We start from the raw sequence: 20,649 nt of genomic DNA on the forward strand, positions 1-20,649 counted from the left end.
TTTGATTAAATGAAATTGACATTAATTTAATAGTTTCCATTTTATTAGTACTGATGGTATATAACTAGCATCTGTTGGTACTATATATCAATTTTAACATGTGGAAGTGAGAGCACTCTCTTGTTAGTATTTTCAGTGTAAATTATGTGGCAGCCGTAGCTCAGTGGCTGTGTTACTGGCTTAACAAGCTGGAGGGCCCGGGTTCGAATCCTGGCACCGACAAAATTTGAATTTCTAATTTAACTGCGCTGCCACCGTGCTTCGGAGGGTACGTAAAGCCGTCGGTCCCGGCTACGAAAGTAGTCGTTAAGTCATGTTAGGGGCGCTTGCGCGACCTGAAAACCCTAACACTAGACCTTAGCCAGAAGGTTACACGAACTTACTTACTTACTAGTGTAAATTATGACGAAACCAGAAATAACCCATAATATTCCCCCCGTGTGATCTTAGTATTTCCATTGATTGAATAATATAGGGTCTCCAATATTTCAGTCAACGGTATGTCAGAGTGGTTTTTATTAATTTTTATATATATTTGCAACATGAAGAAGAAAGTTCAGTATAGGCAGTTAAACAGCTAACCTGTCAATTTAAAAGTAAGAGCAAGTACCAACTTGCTGAAAAGCATACCCATACACAAAAGGGATGATAAAATGTACTGCACAAACTATAGCGGTATAAGCTATATATTAATTATTAGGATATACAGATTTTTTTCTAATAAACCTATAACGATTGAGTGAATAGGTGAACTATCAAATAGGAGACTATTATTGTGGAATTAGAAATAAATCATTGATCAATTATTCACAATTAGGCAGTTAATGAGAAATGTTGGGAATACAAAAAAAAACATTAAACTAGTTATTTATAGATTTTGAACAAACACATGATATAATAATAAGAATAAAACTATGGCATACTATGGCATAACTAGGCTTAATTTAACAAGGAGTAACGTACAAGTAAAGTAATATTTCAAGGAAAATTATCGACTTATTTTCAAATGTACATTAACCTCAAACAGAAAGAAGACATTAGAAGAAAATGTAACGTAAAGTGTATAAATGAATTTACACAAAATAGAAAAAAAAAATGGAATAATCACATAAGCAGAATGGAGGAGACCCGTGACGTCAAAATTGGAAGAGATAAGTCACGAATCGGCAGAAGAAGTATCGGACGATCGCGCAAAAAATGAAGTGATAACCTTCCATAGAGGTATTATTCCACCAATGAACAAGTAAAATTGCTTATAAAGAGAAATAATAACAAGAAAAAAAAAGTAACATCTCTCAGATAAATAAGCGGAACAACAGAAACTGAGTATAAACGTGTGTTAGAACACTTTTAGAAAATTAGTTTAGTGCGGCAACATAGAGCCTGTCATATGTCCGTGCGTTTTATGTTCAAGATCAAACAATCTGACGGGATCAAGTCGGCAATTGACAATTTTGACATTAATCAAATAATTTCCAAGAAGACGCCACGTTTTTCTAATATTTCACAAATTCATATGTTCTACTAATTAGTTTTTCCAAAAGTTAATAAATAATTCTATTTACTCACACAAAATATAATTTACAGTCCACACCATTAATTACTATTATCTACCACAAGATAATCCAACATATTTGGTCAATTCTAGCCGGATAGTGTGAGTAAAATAGAATCCATAGTTGTAACTAGAGGCTGTTCAGAGGTCGAAGACAGTCCCATTTACCATTTAGAGGATCCAAATCCATCAGTACATGTGAGTTTGTTCCATTTCTATTATCTTTAAGATTTGATCAAACAGTGTATTTGAATTTAAATTTCCATAAACAGATTTTTCCATATTTTGATTGTATAACGCCATAGATTATCAATCAGCTAGTATTAGTATTCTAGCAAGGTATTTCTTATTATTATTCTTAAGTGTTGTTTTTGAAAGATTGCCATAAATCTTAAAAATGAGTAGCTTAGCCAACAATATAAGAATCAGAGGTTCTTATAAAGCCAAACTAACAAGTTTAGAGAACTTTGTGAATATATTAAAAAATGCTACACCATCTAGCAAACCTGAAATATCAGAAGTTCAGTTAAGACATGACTCTGGTAGCAATTTGTTAGTTGAATTTGATCAGATCCAACTACAAATTGAGATTGCTACCAGTGAAGATAAACTACAAGAACAAGTTGATGAAAGAGATGCTTTTGAAAATAGGTATTTTAAAGCAATTAGTTTTTTAAAAGATTACATTAACACTAATACAGTAATTAATACATTGCCTCCTAGTTCTACACCACATGTAGACTCATTAAATCATCTCTTGATGCCAAAAATGAAAATACCTGTTTTTAAAGGTGATTTTGAACAGTGGTTGGAATTCAAAGCCACATTTACCAGTGTAGTTCATTCAAATACCACACTTCCAGATATTCATAAATTTCAACTCTTGAGACAATCTGTGGATGGATATGCCAAACGTATTGTAGATAAAATTGAATTCTCAGGAAATTATTATCAGACTGCATGGGATGCACTCTGTATGCGGTATGATAATAAAAAATTATTAGTCAATAAACATATTAAAGCCATTTTCAATTTAGATTCCATCCAAAAAGAATCACCTAAACATTTAAGGCATTTATTAGATAGTGTCTCAGATAGCATGTCATCCATTGACAGTTTACAGATTACAAAAAGTAGTTTAACTGACCTTTTATTGATTTATATTATTTCCAATAAATTAGATAAACAAAGTTATAGAAAGTGGAAGGAATGTCATATTAAAGAAGAGCTTCCTACTTTAACTGAATTTTTTAATTTTCTAAAAGTAAAAGTAGACACTTTGGAAGAAATTCAAGACCAAAGTAGTCAAAAACCTAATACCAATTATAGTAATAATTCTGGTTTTAATTATAAACATGAAAACCGTGATAGTCGAGGTGAATATCAAAAAAGAGTTTTCCAAGTTAATGTTGCAGAAAGAAAGTCTTGCGTTTTGTGTAAAGGTAACCATTTAATATATTCATGTATTGAATTCCTAAAATTAGATACAAAAAATAGATTGTCTAAAGTCAATAATTTAAAGTTGTGTCATAATTGTTTGAGACATGGACATAAAGCTGCTGAATGTACTTTAAGACCATGTATAAAATGTAATTCCAAACATAACTCATTAATACATTTTGAAAATAGTCAGCAACATTCAACTGACACTGCTTTAAAATCTCCATTAGATTCATCATCAGTTAACTGTGCACAAAGTGATGAGTTGCCACCAACGGTAACCCATCAGTTTTCTGCACAAACAATGAATATTAAACATACCCAAGTTCTTTTATCAACAGTGGTTTTTAATGTTAAATCCAATAATCATGAATTAATTCCATGTAGAGCAATTTTAGATAGTGGTGCTCAAACAAACTTAATAAAAGAAAGTTTTTGTAAAAAATTAAATATGTCCATGATTCCTACTAACCTAGCCATTAGTGGTATAAATCAGACAGTATCAAGTATTACCAAAAAATGTCAAATTACAATATGTTCCAGAGTTAATAATTTTAGTATTTCATCCATATTTTATGCTGTGCCAGCTATTTCAAATCAAATTCCTTCAACCAGTTTTGATATTGAAAACTTTAATATCCCATGCAATATTCAATTATCTGATCCTTTGTTTAATGAATCTGGTAGCATTGATGCTATTATTGGTGCCCATCTATTTTGGGACCTCCTTTGTGATGGAAAAATCAACCTAGGAAAAGGTTTGCCAAGTTTACAAAACACTAAATTGGGTTGGATAGTAAACGGAGCTGTCCCCTATGAGACAACTCATGCAGTGTGTCATTTCACTAGAACTATAGCCGAAGATGAGCAGTTAAAACTATTTTGGGAAATTGATTCAATCCAAGATCCCATACCACCATCAAAAGATGATATTTGCTGTGAGCAAATATTTGAAACCACTACCACTCGATCAGAAAATGGACACTTTATTGTTCAGCTTCCATTTAAGTTTTCACCTGAATTATTAGGAGAATCCTTAGATACAGCAATTAGCAGATTTTTGTTACTAGAAAAAAGATTTTCGAGAAATAGGGAACTTAATGATTTGTATAAACAATTCATTAAGGAATATCAAGAACTAGGACATATGGTTAAAGTTAACCCCACTATTAGCTTACATCCTTCTAGAAAATCATATTTTTTACCCCACCATGGAGTACTAAAAGAAACCAGTCTTACCACAAAACTAAGAGTAGTTTATGATGGTTCATGTCCCACTACATCTGGATGGTCTCTTAATGACCTACAGTACACAGGGCCAAAAATCCAAAATGATATTTTTGACATCCTCATTAGATTTCGGCAGTACACATATGTGGTGTCTGCAGACGTGTCAAAAATGTATCGACAAGTAATGGTACATGAAGAGAATAGACCACTACAACAAATTGTCTGGAGAGACAATCCAACAGATAATATTGACGTGTATCAATTAACTACTGTAACCTATGGCCAAAAATCAGCTCCATTCTTGGCAATGAGATGCATGCGTCAGTTAGCCTTTGAACATGAATCTCAGTTTCCTTTAGCTGCAAAATCCATATTAGAAGACTTTTATGTAGATGATCTGTTGACAGGATCAAACAATTTACAAGAGTTACAAATGAGATGTAATGATATTTTTAAAATTTTAGAGTCTGGAAAATTTATTTTGAGAAAATGGATTTCCAATAATCCTGAAACCATTCTTAACATTAATTGTAATGATATTTCCAACAATGTTATTAACATAGGAGATTCTGATAGTTTTAAAACTCTTGGAATCCAATGGATGAGTCAACAAGATATTCTTTGCTTCAAAATTTCTCTTACTGAAAATTCCAATCATTTATTTACTAAACGCCAAATATTATCTATCATTTCCAAAATTTATGATCCTTTAGGTCTGCTAAGTCCAGTCATATTAATTGCTAAACTAATAATTCAAACTCTATTTCGACTTCAAAAACCATGGGATGAAATAATCCCTCCAGAATTAAATAACAGTTGGACCAAACTGTATAATCAACTACCATGTCTAAATAAATTACACATTCCAAGACCAGTACTTGGATTAGGTCATAAAATTACAAGCATCCACTGCTTTTGTGATGCTTCAATGCATGCTTATGCAAGTTGTATTTATGTATGCAGCATAGATCCAGAAAGCAAATACCATTCTCACATTCTGTGTTCAAAAACAAAGGTCGCTCCTATCAAATCAATAACAATACCTAAACTTGAATTGTGTGCAGCTTTGTTAGGTTCCCAATTAATTGACAAGGTCACCAAATCTTTATCAATTCTAAATATGCCGATATACATGTGGTCTGATTCAAAAATTGTATTAAGTTGGCTAAAACTGGAACCTAGCCAGTTACAAGTATTTGTTGCCAACAGGGTAACAAAAATACAATCACTCACCAGTAGTGATAGTTGGCATTATATCAATACAAAGGAAAATGCCGCAGATATAGCTAGTCGTGGAATCTTTCCTGAATTCTTTCTCGAATCACAACTGTGGTTCCAGGGACCGCAGTTTTTAAGACAGCATCCTGATTTGTGGCCTAATGATTCAACTGATGAAGTAATTGAATTACCAGAGCTTAAACGATCTGTTCAAGTATCACTTCATTCCACTGTTCAGAACAGCTGGATTACTAATTTTATTACCAGATTTTCCAATTTGCATAAAATGAAAAGAGTTTTTTCATATGTAATGCGTTTTATTAGAAATATTAAAAATAAGACAAAAGCCCCAAGCTTACTTTTGACTGTGCATGAAACCAATGATTCTTTTCTGCTATTGATCAAACTTGTGCAAGCAGAATCCTTTCATGATGAAATTTTATGTTTGTTAAATGATAAACCATTGAGCAAAAAATCCAGATTGCTTCATTTGTCTCCCATATTAGATAAAGGATTAATTAAAGTAGGTGGTAGACTTATGCATTCAACATTGCCAGAAAATGTAAAAACACCAATCCTATTGCCGAAATTTCATGTATTAACCAAGTTAATTTGTACACACTACCATGTCAGTAATTTGCATCCTGGACCACAGCTTCTATTGTCATTAATCAGACAACAATATTGGCCTATTTCTGGCAAGGTATTAGTAAAGCAAATTGTAAGACAATGTGTTAAATGTTTTCGTGTGAAACCTCCTCACAATTGTGTAAAAATGGGATCTTTACCCAATGAACGCATTACTCCAGCCTATCCTTTTGAAAATGTAGGACTTGATTATGCAGGTCCATTTCCACTGAAAGAAAAAAAAGGTCGTGGAAGTAAAATTTTAAAATGTTATGTTTGTGTATATGTTTGTTTTGTAACAAAAGCTGTACATTTGGAATTACTCACTGATATGACAACTGAATGTTTTCTTGCATGTTTTAAGAGATTTTTATCACGAAGAGGAATTCCTACCAATGTTTACTCTGATAATGGTTCAACCTTTAGAGCCGCTAATAAAGAGTTGAGGTCTATCAAAACTTTTTTATATGAAAACCAAAATAAAATTAATGATTTTGCTTTAACAAAAAATATAATTTGGCATTTTTCCCCACCTTATAGCCCAAATTTTGGGGGTTTATGCGAATCAGCAGTGAAACAAATGAAGTTTCATATGAAAAGAACGCTTAAGAATATAAATTTGACATATGAGGAATTTCTCACCTTGCTTACCCAAATTGAATGTATTTTAAATTCGAGACCATTGTTTGCCAAATCAGAAGATCCATCTGACTTGGAACCAATAACTCCTTCCCACTTTTTGACATTACGTCCTTTAGTCTCCATTCCTGAACCAAATCTCTTACCTATCCCAGTGAATCGACTAAGCAGATTCCAACATGTTCAACAGCTGCATCAGAGATTTTGGAACCGCTTTTCCAAAGAATATATCAGCCAGCTACACCAATCTTATAAATGGCACCACAGTTCTACCAACAACATTGTACCCGGATCCTTAGTTATCATCCGTGATACCAATCTACCTCCATGCAGATGGATTTTGGGAAGAATAATTAAATTATTTCCTGGTAAAGATGGAGAAAATCGAGTAGCTGAAATCAAAACTTCCAATGGACTCATCATCAGATCTACACGACATTTGTTTCCACTGCCAATAGAAGATTAATAGTGTCGCAGTGTTTTATCTCGGGACTAAGTTTTTTTTGCTTTGATATTTACTTGTTTCCTACTATATTTTGAAGCATACTTCAACGCCGGGAGTATGTTAGAACACTTTTAGAAAATTAGTTTAGTGCGGCAACATAGAGCCTGTCATATGTCCGTGCGTTTTATGTTCAAGATCAAACAATCTGACGGGATCAAGTCGGCAATTGACAATTTTGACATTAATCAAATAATTTCCAAGAAGACGCCACGTTTTTCTAATATTTCACAAATTCATATGTTCTACTAATTAGTTTTTCCAAAAGTTAATAAATAATTCTATTTACTCACACAAAATATAATTTACAGTCCACACCATTAATTACTATTATCTACCACAAGATAATCCAACAACGTGAAATTCCAAAATTAACATTAAATAAATTACCGCAAATCGTACGAACTGAAATAAGTGTTATTTTCTGCTCATATATATAATAAGAACTATATTTAAACCAAGTGACAGAAAAAAAATTATATATATATTTACTTCTAAATGATTAAGGTCTATAAAATTATTATTAAAGTTAAAGCTTATACAAGCGACAAAGTTTTTAAAACAATTAGACCGAACATAATATCATAACTGTAAAACATAATACCTATATACGGAAACAATAAAGAAATAGATATGTTTAGTGGTTATGAAACCGCTTGTCGTCTGCCATGAATTTTATTACAGAATCAAGTTACCAATACCATAAGACACCAAAATATTTTGTCTGAGTAATGACTTACTACGATAAAAAGAAATAGAATACTTTTATAATACACAACGTTATAACGTTGTGTAAACGCATGTTAATAACAATTGGTAATAAAGACATAAAGATACCCACTAGAAAGTTTAAAATTTCAAAACGACAGTAAAATAAAGTTCAAGTATATTATTTTCATTATTTGTTCAATACTGATGCCATCAATTTTTATTTTACATCTAGTTGGTTCTTTGCTGACTACTATTGTTTTAGTTTTCTGAGATGAAATTGTCATAATAAATTCATAATGCCAGGTATTTTATTTCCATTACCTATGTGGTTATTCTATTCTTTTTTTCTATTTTGTATCCATTCATTTATACACTATATGTTACATTTTCTTTTCGATTTCTCAGAGTATTTCCTGTAATTCTTCTCAGTACTCTCATCTCTGCCGCGTCCATTATTCTTTGCGTTGTGGCTGTGTCGGGTCTTGTTTCTACTAATGCTATCAATTTCTATTTTACATCTGTGGTCCTTTGCTGACTACTATTGTTTTAGTTTTGTGAGATGAGATTGTCATATTAAATTCTTTTGCTCTTATGTTAAGTTTGTGGACAAATCTTTGCAGACTATCTTCATCTTGGGCTATTAATATTGCGTCATCTGCGTAACGGAGTACTTTAATTTCTTTGTTTTCCATTCTGTATCTTCTTCGTTTGTTAACGCTTTTGATGATTTGATCCATGATCAAATTGAAGAGCATGGGGCTCAATCTCAACGAATCCCTTGTCTTATTCTGCTGCCTATTTCTATAGGTTCTGTAAGTTGTCACTCTATTCTGACTTCAATTTTGTTATTTTGGTCGATGTTTTCGATAGTTTTTATAATATTTAGGAGAGCTTCTCTATTATACAGAAGATGGATTACATCTTTCAGTCTTACTCTGTCAAACGCTTTCTTTAGGTCAATCAGACACAGAAATGCTAGTCTATTATACTTCAGTGATTTCTCAGTAATTTGCTTTATAACGAATTTTGCATCTGTACACGATCTACCACTTAAAAAACCCGGTTGTTCATCTGCTAAACTTATATTGTGATTAATTAGCACTTGTAAAATTTTAGTTGTAAGTTTTAGCGTAGTATTTAACAAGTTTATACCTCTGTAGTTTTTTGTCTGTTTTTATCTCCTTTTTTATATAGTAGAGTTAGTTCGCTCCTTCTCCATTCTTCCGGCATTTTATTGTGTTTTATAATTTTATTAATTAATATTGTTAATTGTTCTGTCATTGCTGCTCCACAATATTTCAGTATTCGTTTGGTATCTCGTCTTGACCTGCTGCTTTTCTGTTCCTCAGGTTTTCAAGTATTTTCCGAACTTCCTGTACATTTATATTAAGTTCTTTATATGTTGTAATTTCTGATGTTTCCGGTTCTAGCGTCGTTTGTTCTTCTACTGTATATAGCTTTTTAAGGTAGTCAATCCACGTATCATTTTCTATGTATTTTAGTTCTATTAGTTACTTTACCTTCGTTCTTTGACGTCTGATGAAGCGCTATATTTCCTTTTGCAGACGAGAAAAATTATGTTCCATTTCTTTCGAAAAACGTTCCCAGTGACCATTTTTTATTTTTATTATAAGTGCATGTGTTTCGTTTCTAATTGTCTTGTAATTATGTTATGCCTCTTGTGTTTTGGTTGACATGTATTTCAGGTAAGCTTTTTTGTTTTCTTTACATTTTTCCTTCACTTTACTTATATTTCTTTTACCGAGAACTTTCTTGGCCGAGGCTAAGATATTAGACTTAAGTATTGTTCAGCTTTCTTCGACTCCATCACTTTCTGTGATATATGTATTTCTGTTTTTTTCGGTTCTTCTTTTCTGGAATAGGTATCTTGTCGAGTCATCCTGTAAGCTTTCGACTTTTATCTTTGTGGTGTATTTTGGTGTTTTGTTATCACATATATGTGTTTTCATTCGGCACAATACCAATTTGTGATCGCTTCCTATTTCTGCTGATGTTAGTGCTCTCTATTCAACAGAATATAGTCTATAATAGATCTTTGTCCTCTACTGTTTTCAAAAATGTATTTGTATTGTTCTTTGTGAGGGAAAAATGTATTATTATTACGTATCTGGTTTTTGCTGCAGAGGTCCGTTAGAAGGTTTCCGTTTTCATTTCTGATATTTTCGTTATATCGCTGTTTTATCGCTGGAACTAAATCATTGCCAACACGGGCGTTAAAATCACCCATAATGATTATATATTTATCATTTGGGGTCTCGTTTATTACAGTCTGAAGGTGTTCCTAGAAGTTTTCCCTTGTGGTGGTATCTTTGTTGTTCTCTGGAAGTGAATTGCTACCACATTCAGAGGTTTAACATCCAGTATAAATACACTTACTATTTTTATACTTGGTGTAAAAAATTTTTGTGTACTAACAGAGCGACTCCTTCTTTGGCTCTGGTTTCTTTGGCAACACCACTGTAAATCATGAGATGGTCATCTATAATAATTTGACCCTTTTCCTTTTTTCTTTGTTTCTTTTAACGCACACATGTCTATATTTTTTTTTCTACAAGCTCTTTTGTAATTTTCTGCTCTCTTGTAGAGACTTTACGTTCAAAGCACCGATGCGAAGTGTATTTCTCGTTTACCACAAATTCGTTGTCCTCTTTCTCCCGTTAGTCGTCGTAATGAAATCATTCCTGTCCCGAGGCATAATTCTGTTTCTATGAGCTGTATGGTTTTAAAGTCTATTAGTAGGGTGCTAAACTGGCTGTAGACCCCCTCCTCCTTTATTTGGGCTTGGAACCGGCAACAGTTCTGTCGAGCTACTCGATCTACCCAAAAAAACTGCAGGCGGATTTGAGATATGTTACTTAAGGATGTACTTAATCTCTATTAATTCTTTGATCTGTTTTTTATTCTCTTTCAGATCTGTTTTATATTAGGTAAATTCTTATTTCATTCCTTAGGTAAATTCTTATTTCAAACCCTCCAGCGTACTTTCAGGTCTACATATTATATAAGTATTTTAGTTTTTTTTTTTTCATTTTACAATGGTTGGCTACATAAATGGCCCTGTCATTCGCTAAAAATAAATCTTCTTCTGTGTAGGTCTCTCTCATCTCTGTGCATGCTAGTAGATTTTTTGTGGTAACAAACTTTATAATCTTACCGAAGGGGCTTCTAATTTCAGAAACTGTTACACGATTACTCTATTTGATATACGTACATTAATGTACTAAATGTTTTAGTGCCAATGCATTTTAATAAAAAATACTAATTAATAAAAACGGAAATTTTCGCTTTTCCAAGTTTATAATACACACTTTCTTATGTTTGAAAATATATAAAAGTAATATAAATTACCGCCTGACTTATTAAAACTAAAAAGTAAAATAAAGGTATATAGCGGTTAACAATTTATATTTAACTACATAAATTAGCCAAATAGTCCTTAAATTTCTCCATGATTAAATTGATGGATATTTAAATAAATTTCAAGTTCCAGAATGTATCTGCTGTAAAATTTGAAAATCTACTACTAATACAATTATTGGCAACATCGCAGGAGTTTAGAAGGATATGCAATATCGTAAATACGGATCCCAAAAATGGTTTATCCTTTTGTGGAGTCCACTTAATCCTACGTGTTGGTCGGAGTCTACATAAAGCGCTACATAGATAATAAAATACACGGTGTATATTCTACTGGAGTTAGTATAATACCGTTTTAGAACGGAGCTTACATTAACCGCTAGATGTATATATATATATATATATATATATATATATATATATATATATATATACATAGTTTGTTAAGGAAGCGATGAAATTTCGAACTATAGAGCGTTTGGTGGTGATGCAGATCTTGTGAAATCCAGCATAACAAACCACCCAAGATGCGTGGTCCACATTATGTGAATGAATGAAAGTGATCCTGCTAAAATAGCTATACTGAATAGGCAGAGAAAGTGCAGAAAGACTTAAGGGAGATTGGAGTAAGGAGATCGAGAAGCCACGCACTCGACCGAAAAGGATAGAAGACTGTTTTGAGGCAGACCAAGGCTCACGACCTGCTATAGCGCGAACTGATGATGATGAGTGGAAAATTCTAGTTCTTGAAAAGTCATAGCAATATCGAAAGGGTCTTTTTACATGAAAAATTTCAATATTTCTTATTGTGTAATAAAAATTCCGGATTTATATTTTGGTAGCTAGAATTTTGTTGGTAAACTTCAACTAACGTTTAATCAATAGCTTTTTTACAAGTGAAGATCTTATTAATGTATGTAAGTGCATTTATATGGCTATAAGAGTTGATACCTTTAAGTTTACGAATTTATTCATTTAAATAACCTGCGAATTTGGTGTGATAAGCAAGTTCTCCAAGTATCTTTTTTGATATAACGATTTAGCTCTAAGTTTTTTAAAACTAAGTAAATTTTTGTCCGTTTTATGTTTTTTTTAAGTTTTTTAACGGTATGTTTACAAGATGACAGAGCTTGTGCAATTTTACTATTCCACCAACGCAATGATCACGTTGCCTTTTATAAGGTTTTGTCTTTTCTATATTTTTTTAACGCCGTTTTTAACGCTTAAAGATGTAATATCATAGTTTATATCATTGCTTAAATGGAAAATTTTCAAGTTTGTCGGTTCCGATGTCGGATTGATAAGATGTCCAATTTGCGTTTTTTAATTTCCAAGACTGATAGATTGGGAAATAAAGAAGTTTATTTTATATTTTCTTTTTTTTTATTTTATGTTGTCAATGTTTTCATTGATAAATGATTTTATTTTTGTTTAGAAATGATAAACATACATTTTTAAATGAGCTCGACAAAAGCTAGCCCAATTATTTTTTTAAAAAAACCAGGAAGTTGCAAATTAATATATTGGTCCCTAATGTGTTTTTACGACGTGTTTATTTTTCTTAAAATTCCTCAGCATTTAATTTACGTCTAATTGAGAGAATTTTATATTAGCGACCTATATAACTTTACAAACACGTAGTATTTTTCTGTAAACATCAAACATGTCACTTTCATACTTAACGGTGGGTTGTAACGGAAAACATTTTTTCAAATTTATAATTTTTCAAAAGTTGGAAAACAAGAGTTCACACAACACGTACTTGTTTCAGGGCAGGATTAAGTTACTTTTTGCTTTATTTTACTTTAGTTGTGTGTGCGTCTTAAACTTTTCAGTACACAATTGAGAAGCAATGATGGAAAGCTATAAAATTTTAAATAATTAAAAAAAATTTAATTTTAATTTTTTGATAAAAAAGAAACTCTTGATATAAGAAACCAAAACTTCCAATACCTTGGCCTCGTCATAGAAAAGCCAAAACAGCATTACATGTATCTTAATATATAAAAATGTAAAAATCATGGATAAACACAATATTGGAGACAGCCGTAGGGTAAGGTGGGGTAATTGGATCATAATTTTGCAACAAATCTCCGTTCGGCTTAGATTTTTAGTTACCTTATGATCAAAGTATAAGTAAGTTTTAAACTATAATATGTCTAAAAACATGACCATCATAATACTATTTAAATGTATGAAACCTTAATTTGATTAAAGGTATTACAATAATAATAAAATAAATAATAAAATTGTACTTACGGTGGGTCCAGTTACCTCAATTCACAGGAGTAACTGGAGCAACCAGCCCAAAATCTCATAAGAGCTGGTAGAAATCATTGTGGGCTATATAAGCCTGATTGCAATGATTATACCTTTCACAGAAACCTCAAACTTTAATTTAAATTAAGCGGATTTGAAACCAGACTCAATGCAAGGATACTGTCTCGTACAGCAGATAAGATTTATGAACAAATTATATACAGTTTGCAGCTAACCATTTGTATTTATTGATATTAAATTAAACAGCTTGTAAACTTACATTAACAAATCAAAACAAAATTCTTTATGAAACAGAAACTGCAAATTAAAAAATAAGATTAGTAAAGAAGCGTTTATAATCTCTAAGAAATAATGTTTGGTTCTTCAATTGCACCAATAACCTCATTCCAATCATATTTTCCAATATCTGCTTTATCTGGCAACTTCCATGACTTCAAAGATTTCTGCATCGATGAAATTTCAACGTGGTCATCTGTAAAGCTTAAAGATTTTTTTTGGAAAATACGCTTCATCATACTTAAAGACTACATATTCAACAATTTGTTTAAGGCCTAGTTGTTAAAAATCTCCACAGGTCTGCTCACCAATATTATTACAGAACATTTCAAACTTCTTCTCGCTATCTAATTATCTTTCATTTTCTTCTACCATATCTTGCAAATCAACATCATCACTACTTTTTGATATACAATCAAAACTGTTCTTTTTCTTCTGTTTTAAAAATATTAGTGTAGTCCTAGTGCGTGAAGCTTTTGGTATGGCGTTTCTTTTATTATTTTTTTTTTCAATTTATTTTATTTTTTTCTTTCCTCCCTTGTATTTTTTTTTTTATTAGATAATCTTTGCAGGTGATAATTTTACAGTTAGTGACCAGTCTTTTACATTTCTTCCCTCAATTCTGTGATCTTGTATCTTTTTCATCATTTCTAACAACAATTTCTCAAATGATTTACGTATTTATAAAATAGGTCCAATTGGCGAGATAGGACTTTCTTTTTTTACTTAAAATTCGTTTGCAGAACTAGCTTTGGTTTTTTTTACCATTGCAAAGGTAGAGACGGACCTTTCTGGCTTTTCTGTTATGATTAAAGCGTTCGAGACATGTGATTGTACCGTATCTGAAGCAGTATGGGATGCTTGTTGCCGTACAATTGGATAATTGTAATCTTTCTGATTTTCAACGGCTATAATAGGACTTGAATCTGGTTTTAGTGCTGCTGAAGATGTAGGCCTACTGGCTTCTGATTGTACTGTGGCTAAGGAAAAGATAGTTACTAAGTGTTGGATAGCCAAAGAAGCAGTGGTTTTCAAGTATCTGTAGTGGAATTAGGAAGATTATTTTTATACCTTAGCAAATCATATTTTTTGAATATTGATGCAGAAATTGCATCTCTGTTGAGACTTTGTTTATCGGCATCGTAAATTCCTGTGGCTTTAAATTCATTAATTATATTAATACCTATCATACATACCTATCATATGCTAAACTCGGTTCGCTATTCCCAGTCCGAACTGTCTAGTGAATTTAGTAATTATTTTTTTGCGAAGTTAGTTACTTTTTGACAGACTAAAAGTGGCTGGAAATTACTATACAACCAAGCACACGTACTCATAGCCAATATTAATAGTAAACAAACTAAATAGTAAATAAAATAGAACTTGCGAATTACCGACAATAAATATTTATTTATCTGCACCATATAATAAATATTTATGTTAAATTATAACAACTAAAATATATTTTTTAAATATATACTACCCAAAATTTGATGTGTTTAGTATACACTTCCACTATTTAGAATAACTCTTCTTTTTTTAAACAAAGTAGTATGCAATAGTAGGATACTTTAGCTATTAATACTGAGAAGTAGGAATTGTTGTGTTGTAGGTTTCCGACAATGAGTTTGTCAAAATATGCCCGAGCTAAGCGAATGGAGTTTAGCTTGGTTATCATTGTACATATATTGTCTTTGCGATGAGTTTTTCCCTCTGCCACTTATTGAGTGCCTTGTTTCAATCATTTTCAGACCTCTAAAACTGACACATCTAATGGTTGTAATAAATATGTCGTGTGTGGAGGTACCTTCATTATAATAATTTTCTTTTTTTAATAACTTAATCAAATCTGGACACATGGATAGCATGGCCATCATATATTAATAAAACTAGTCTTTCCATTGCAATATTAGTTAAAAAACATCTCTTAACCAATTAAAAAACAAATTAGTTTCCATCCAACCTTAAGACGAATTAGTTTGGGATATTGTATTCCCATTAATCCAATTATCCATTACATTATGTACCTTTTCCGTCGACCATCCATTTATGATTAATTTTAACACCCTCAAAATCATTGATTAATGACCGCTATTGATGAATGATTTTCTATTAATGAACGATTTTATTATAGGCAACACAACATACATTGCTTGTATAATAATTTAACCACATTTAACGCTCTGTAATTGGCAGTGACCTGTGGTGTAGGCAACCAAACATATAGGTACCTATTTATATTCCCACTAAAAAATTATTTAAAATGACAGCCGCTGTAAGTACTGTCTGTCATTGTATGTCATTATTTATCGTTAAGTAAATAAAAATTTAAACTAAGATATTTTTATTTCTGAAAAGTTCGGTCGACGGAAAAGTTTTGTAACGAACTCGTGAATTAAAATGGCGATTGACAATCTCGAACATTAACGCACTCGCTTCGCTCGCGCCTTAATATATCTCAATTGTTAATCGCCCTTATTAATACACTTGTTGGTTAAATAACTATTAAATACACAGAGGACAGGTATCATTTGACAATTAGCAAAACATCACAACAAAACAGATGCATTTTTTTAGCCAGACGAACTGGTCTTTTGAATGCTTTTTCTACGAATTGCACCAACGACTTGTTTTACTAGGGTCGTGGCAAAATGACGTCTCGTCTCAATTAAATATACAATCTGATTTCTCCTTTAGGTTTAGTTCTTCCACAGTTTTTATTAATACTTCAAAAACAATTATAGATGCATTATAGATGCAATCAAGTGAACCCAAGGGTTCACCTGATCGCATCTAACATGTTCAATAATCCTAGGTTTCTTTATTGACAGATGGTGCCTAGTTTTAAATGATCTAAACAAGTCAGGGCCTGGTCTCCGGTTTTTAAATCTACTTCTGATATTATTCTGTCTTATATACAACTATACTAATCCTTCCTATCTGGATAGGCCAACTCCATTTTTGTTCATAATTTTTAAGCAATTTGCAATTTCTTTTTTTTTCAAGAGATGACAAATACGTCAACTCTTCCACCACAGTTACCTTCTTTTAAAGTCGGTTCAGTTCCACGCATTCGTTTAACGCAGTGCTTCAGTGTAGATCGTGGAATGTTGTAAAATAATACTGCACCCCGTGTCGTATTGATGCCATTTCTCATGGTCATGAGAAGTCAGCACCTTTCAGAGTTTTTTTTATGTACGTTCGTACCATTTTCTGCAACAAAAACCAATAACCTAGGCTTTGAAAAAGTAAAGAATGGAAAACATTTTTAGGTCTTTATTCTTATAAAAAGGAGACCCTTTAGATTCCTTTATATTGGGGAGTATACCTGTTGTGAAGGATTAATTAATTATGTACGATAAAGTTTCGGCAATATCTCTTCTTCTTATGGTGTTCTATCCAATTAGTGGATGTTGGCGACAATTCTGGCATACTCCTCTCGGTCTTGCGTGGCTCTAAGAGTGCATGGGCATCGAGGTTTGCTACATTCCTTATTTGCCATTTTCCCTTAAATTTTTTTTTAATAATTGAAACTACCTTTTCATCAGTTGTTGGGCAAAGAAAAAAGCTTCTGTGAAATTTGTTAATGTTCATGCTATAATTTGGAATGATATTATTGCTATGATTTTTATCAATAATTTTTAATCGATAATTTATGTGGTGCTGCATTCTGATTTACCCTTATTATCTTCCAACTTTCTTTCATTATATTATTTGATTTTATAATACGATCATTATTAGGTACTGTGATTGCAAGTATTGCCATTTAATTTTTTGCCATTCTTGGTTGAATAACTTATAATGGTCGGTGTAATAAGGACTATTCAGTTCCTTGCGTAGCCTAGTCATCTCACACAACATATGGACATTTCTAATGTAATAAAGGAATTTATTTTTCTTTCGATATGTTCTTTTCCATATTCTCGGAAATATCATATTATTTATATTCAAAAACATTGATTTTGTCTTTTAATTCGTCGACTAATTTTTTGAAGTACTTATTTTCACTTTCTAACGATTTATTCATTTCAACAATTTGTATTTGTTTCTTGAAATTTACGTTGGAGGGATCACAACAAACCATTTTGTTTTCGTCTATAAAAACTATTTTGAGCACTGCTTATTGCAATATTTATGATAACTTTCAAGTTTTATATCACTGTTCTCGCTATTAATATCGAGATTTACTTGACTACTAAGATCACTGATGAGTTTACTTGACGCTATCTTGATGACCCCTTACATGTTAACTAACAGATTTATTTAAAACAATTATTGTGAAATTTGGACCAATGCCAGACGACTGGAGAAGCAAGTACTAGTGGTTATACCTACTTTGGCCTATTTTTTCTTTCCACATTCGAAAATACAGTATTCTCTAGCTATTCTTCCACTGGGTAATTAAACAATTACAGTAATCCTCCGTTTTTTGAGATTTGACTGTATATGTGTATGTTCCCTACAATATTAGAATCTCCTGTAATAAACTGTAAGAATGTTATAAGGCAGTTTTCCTCATTACGGTTCTGTTCAAAGAGAAATCAAAATTTAAGTCTACAGCTGCTCGAAACTTTTTGGTGGTTTCATTATTAACCTGAAACATTTTTTTATTTATGTTTTGGCTCCGATTGTATAACAAGAGTTTATATTAGGTTGCGAGGTCAATCAAGTTTTGTTTTTGTGAAAAAAATCACCGCTTTGACGTAAAATAATAACAGTAAATTAAACTACAGGTATTTCGTGCTCTTTTTATTTAAACAAATATTAATACTATATCATTTTGGGCAATAAAAGTAAAGTTTTCACATCAGATTTTGTCATAATAAACAAAAATCTGATATATTTAGTATGTTCTATAAAGATTGATACATTAGAAATACTTTTTCCGGTTATTTTTGTAACTATTTGTCTCCTTTCTTGGTTTAAGCTAAGCTAACTTTTATATTGATTTTGTTCATCAAAAAATCTCATATAATCACGTGTCCGCGACTTAAGATATTAAAGGTCAAAGGTCACGAAAATGAGTTTTCTGCAAATATCTCGTTTCCCTTACACTTTATGACATTTAAGGTGGTAAGAAAAATTGTAGAATGGAAAATTCTCTTCAATTTTTGACTCAAGTACTTTTATGTACCTTTAATCCTTCTTAAGATAGAGCGCAAAGAGTGGGGGACCGCTTACCTGTGTATACGGTAACGCGAAGTCAGCCAGTAGGATTCAATAAATAATAAGTCATATAGTTAATTATTCACTTAAAATACTATTATTACACACTACTGTAATTTAACACATTACATTTTCTGTCAGTTTTTACACAATTTCTTTTCTTAAAGTAACTATTCCTTTCATTTCTAGTTTTCTTATCAGTATTTTATGCACCAATTCACAGAAATTATTACAAGGAAGTTTTTCTTAAAAAGAATTAGTTCTTCGCTGGCGCACTTAAATAAGATATATTTCATAGAAAATGATAGAGCCTGTGTTTCCGTTCTTTCAGCCTGTTTTATAGTGTTTGTGCTTTTGTATCCTGGTGCTTTTGCCCACAAACAGTAGGAATATTCTCAAAACGAACCTCTATAACTATTACAACTCTTTTGTTTATACAGTTATAACAAGAGACATTTATAACAATCTTATAAATGCTTTGTTTATATGCCTTAAAAAGATAATTCTTAAAACTAGAATTCTTGGATGCCTTTTATTGGCTTTAAAACAAAATTGAATGAACATAATTTTCAGTTATTTTCTTTTCGCTTCTTTACTATCTCATTATGAATTTTAAATCAAATAATAATAAAAAAATGTTTTTGTTGCAGGTAGGACATATACTATTATGATAGTAATCATCATCAAATGTCCCTTCAGCCCTTCATGAGTTTGGCCTAACTCAAAACTAATATGATTCTAAAATACTCCTGTAGTATTTGTAGTTGTTAATTGGTCTGGTAACTCATTGGTCTGGTAAGAATAAAATTTTTTTCTTGTTTTGAACACAGTTGAACTTTTTAATAACCCCGTAACAACACTCGTAACCGGTAAGCTGGAGTTACGCAGATTCCTAGTACTTTAGAAGTTGTAACATTTTCCAGTGACCTTGAAACTTGCGCGCACTCATTGACCTTCAAGTCACTATTGATAGTTATTCATGGTACAATGAACACAATGTATGATACATAATGTTCCAAAATCGGTTCGCTTCGCGCATGACGTAGTCAAGACCGCTGCTTCACGCAACATTTGAATGTAGTTGTATAGGAAAGACTTTTAATTTTAAGTGTTTTTATATAATTTGACTAATTTAATTATAGTAATTATAAAGGGATGATAAAATTATGTTATTATAATATTTAATAATAAATAAAATTTTGAGGTTAATTTAAATTTATTGATTTTTGGTACAGTTATTTTGTTAACATAGATATTTTTTATAAAACACGTTTTAATTATCTTTTATTACACGTAGGTGCAAGTTAATCAACTTATACTCCAGAGTTTAATGTTTCAGATATTCAAAAAGAATAAAAAAAGTGGTAATGAAGGTACACAAAATTTGTATGTATATACTGATATAAACACAAAATCAAAATAAATATTGATAAAGTCAACTTTATTTAGATCGGATGAGCTAGCTGGCCATTGATTATGAGTGTAGTAGTGAGGTCACACAATATTGCACAATATTTTAAATGACATCTTTTGTAATTTTCACCCATAAAATTATCTTGGTATTGTTTAATAGGATAACATTATATATTTTAATAATGATAACATGATTTAACAAAGAAAAATATGT

General features: G+C 31.5%; 2 protein-coding genes across 2 annotated transcripts in view; both read left to right on the forward strand.

Annotated features, from left to right (window-relative positions):
• Window positions 1-20,649, forward strand: part of FMRFaR (FMRFamide Receptor) — a 694,226-nt gene that overhangs the window by 267,524 nt on the left and 406,053 nt on the right. The window lies entirely within an intron of this gene.
• LOC140438567 (uncharacterized) lies at window positions 1,953-12,060 on the forward strand. The gene is made up of 3 exons (XM_072528229.1): window positions 1,953-3,501; window positions 3,583-6,324; window positions 11,891-12,060. Exons 1-3 carry the CDS (start codon window positions 1,953-1,955, stop codon window positions 12,058-12,060), a joined length of 4,461 nt encoding a protein of 1,486 aa, XP_072384330.1.

The sequence above is a fragment of the Diabrotica undecimpunctata genome, chromosome 4 (assembly GCF_040954645.1).
Source record: "Diabrotica undecimpunctata isolate CICGRU chromosome 4, icDiaUnde3, whole genome shotgun sequence".
In the NCBI taxonomy this organism is placed as follows: Eukaryota; Metazoa; Arthropoda; class Insecta; order Coleoptera; family Chrysomelidae; genus Diabrotica; species Diabrotica undecimpunctata.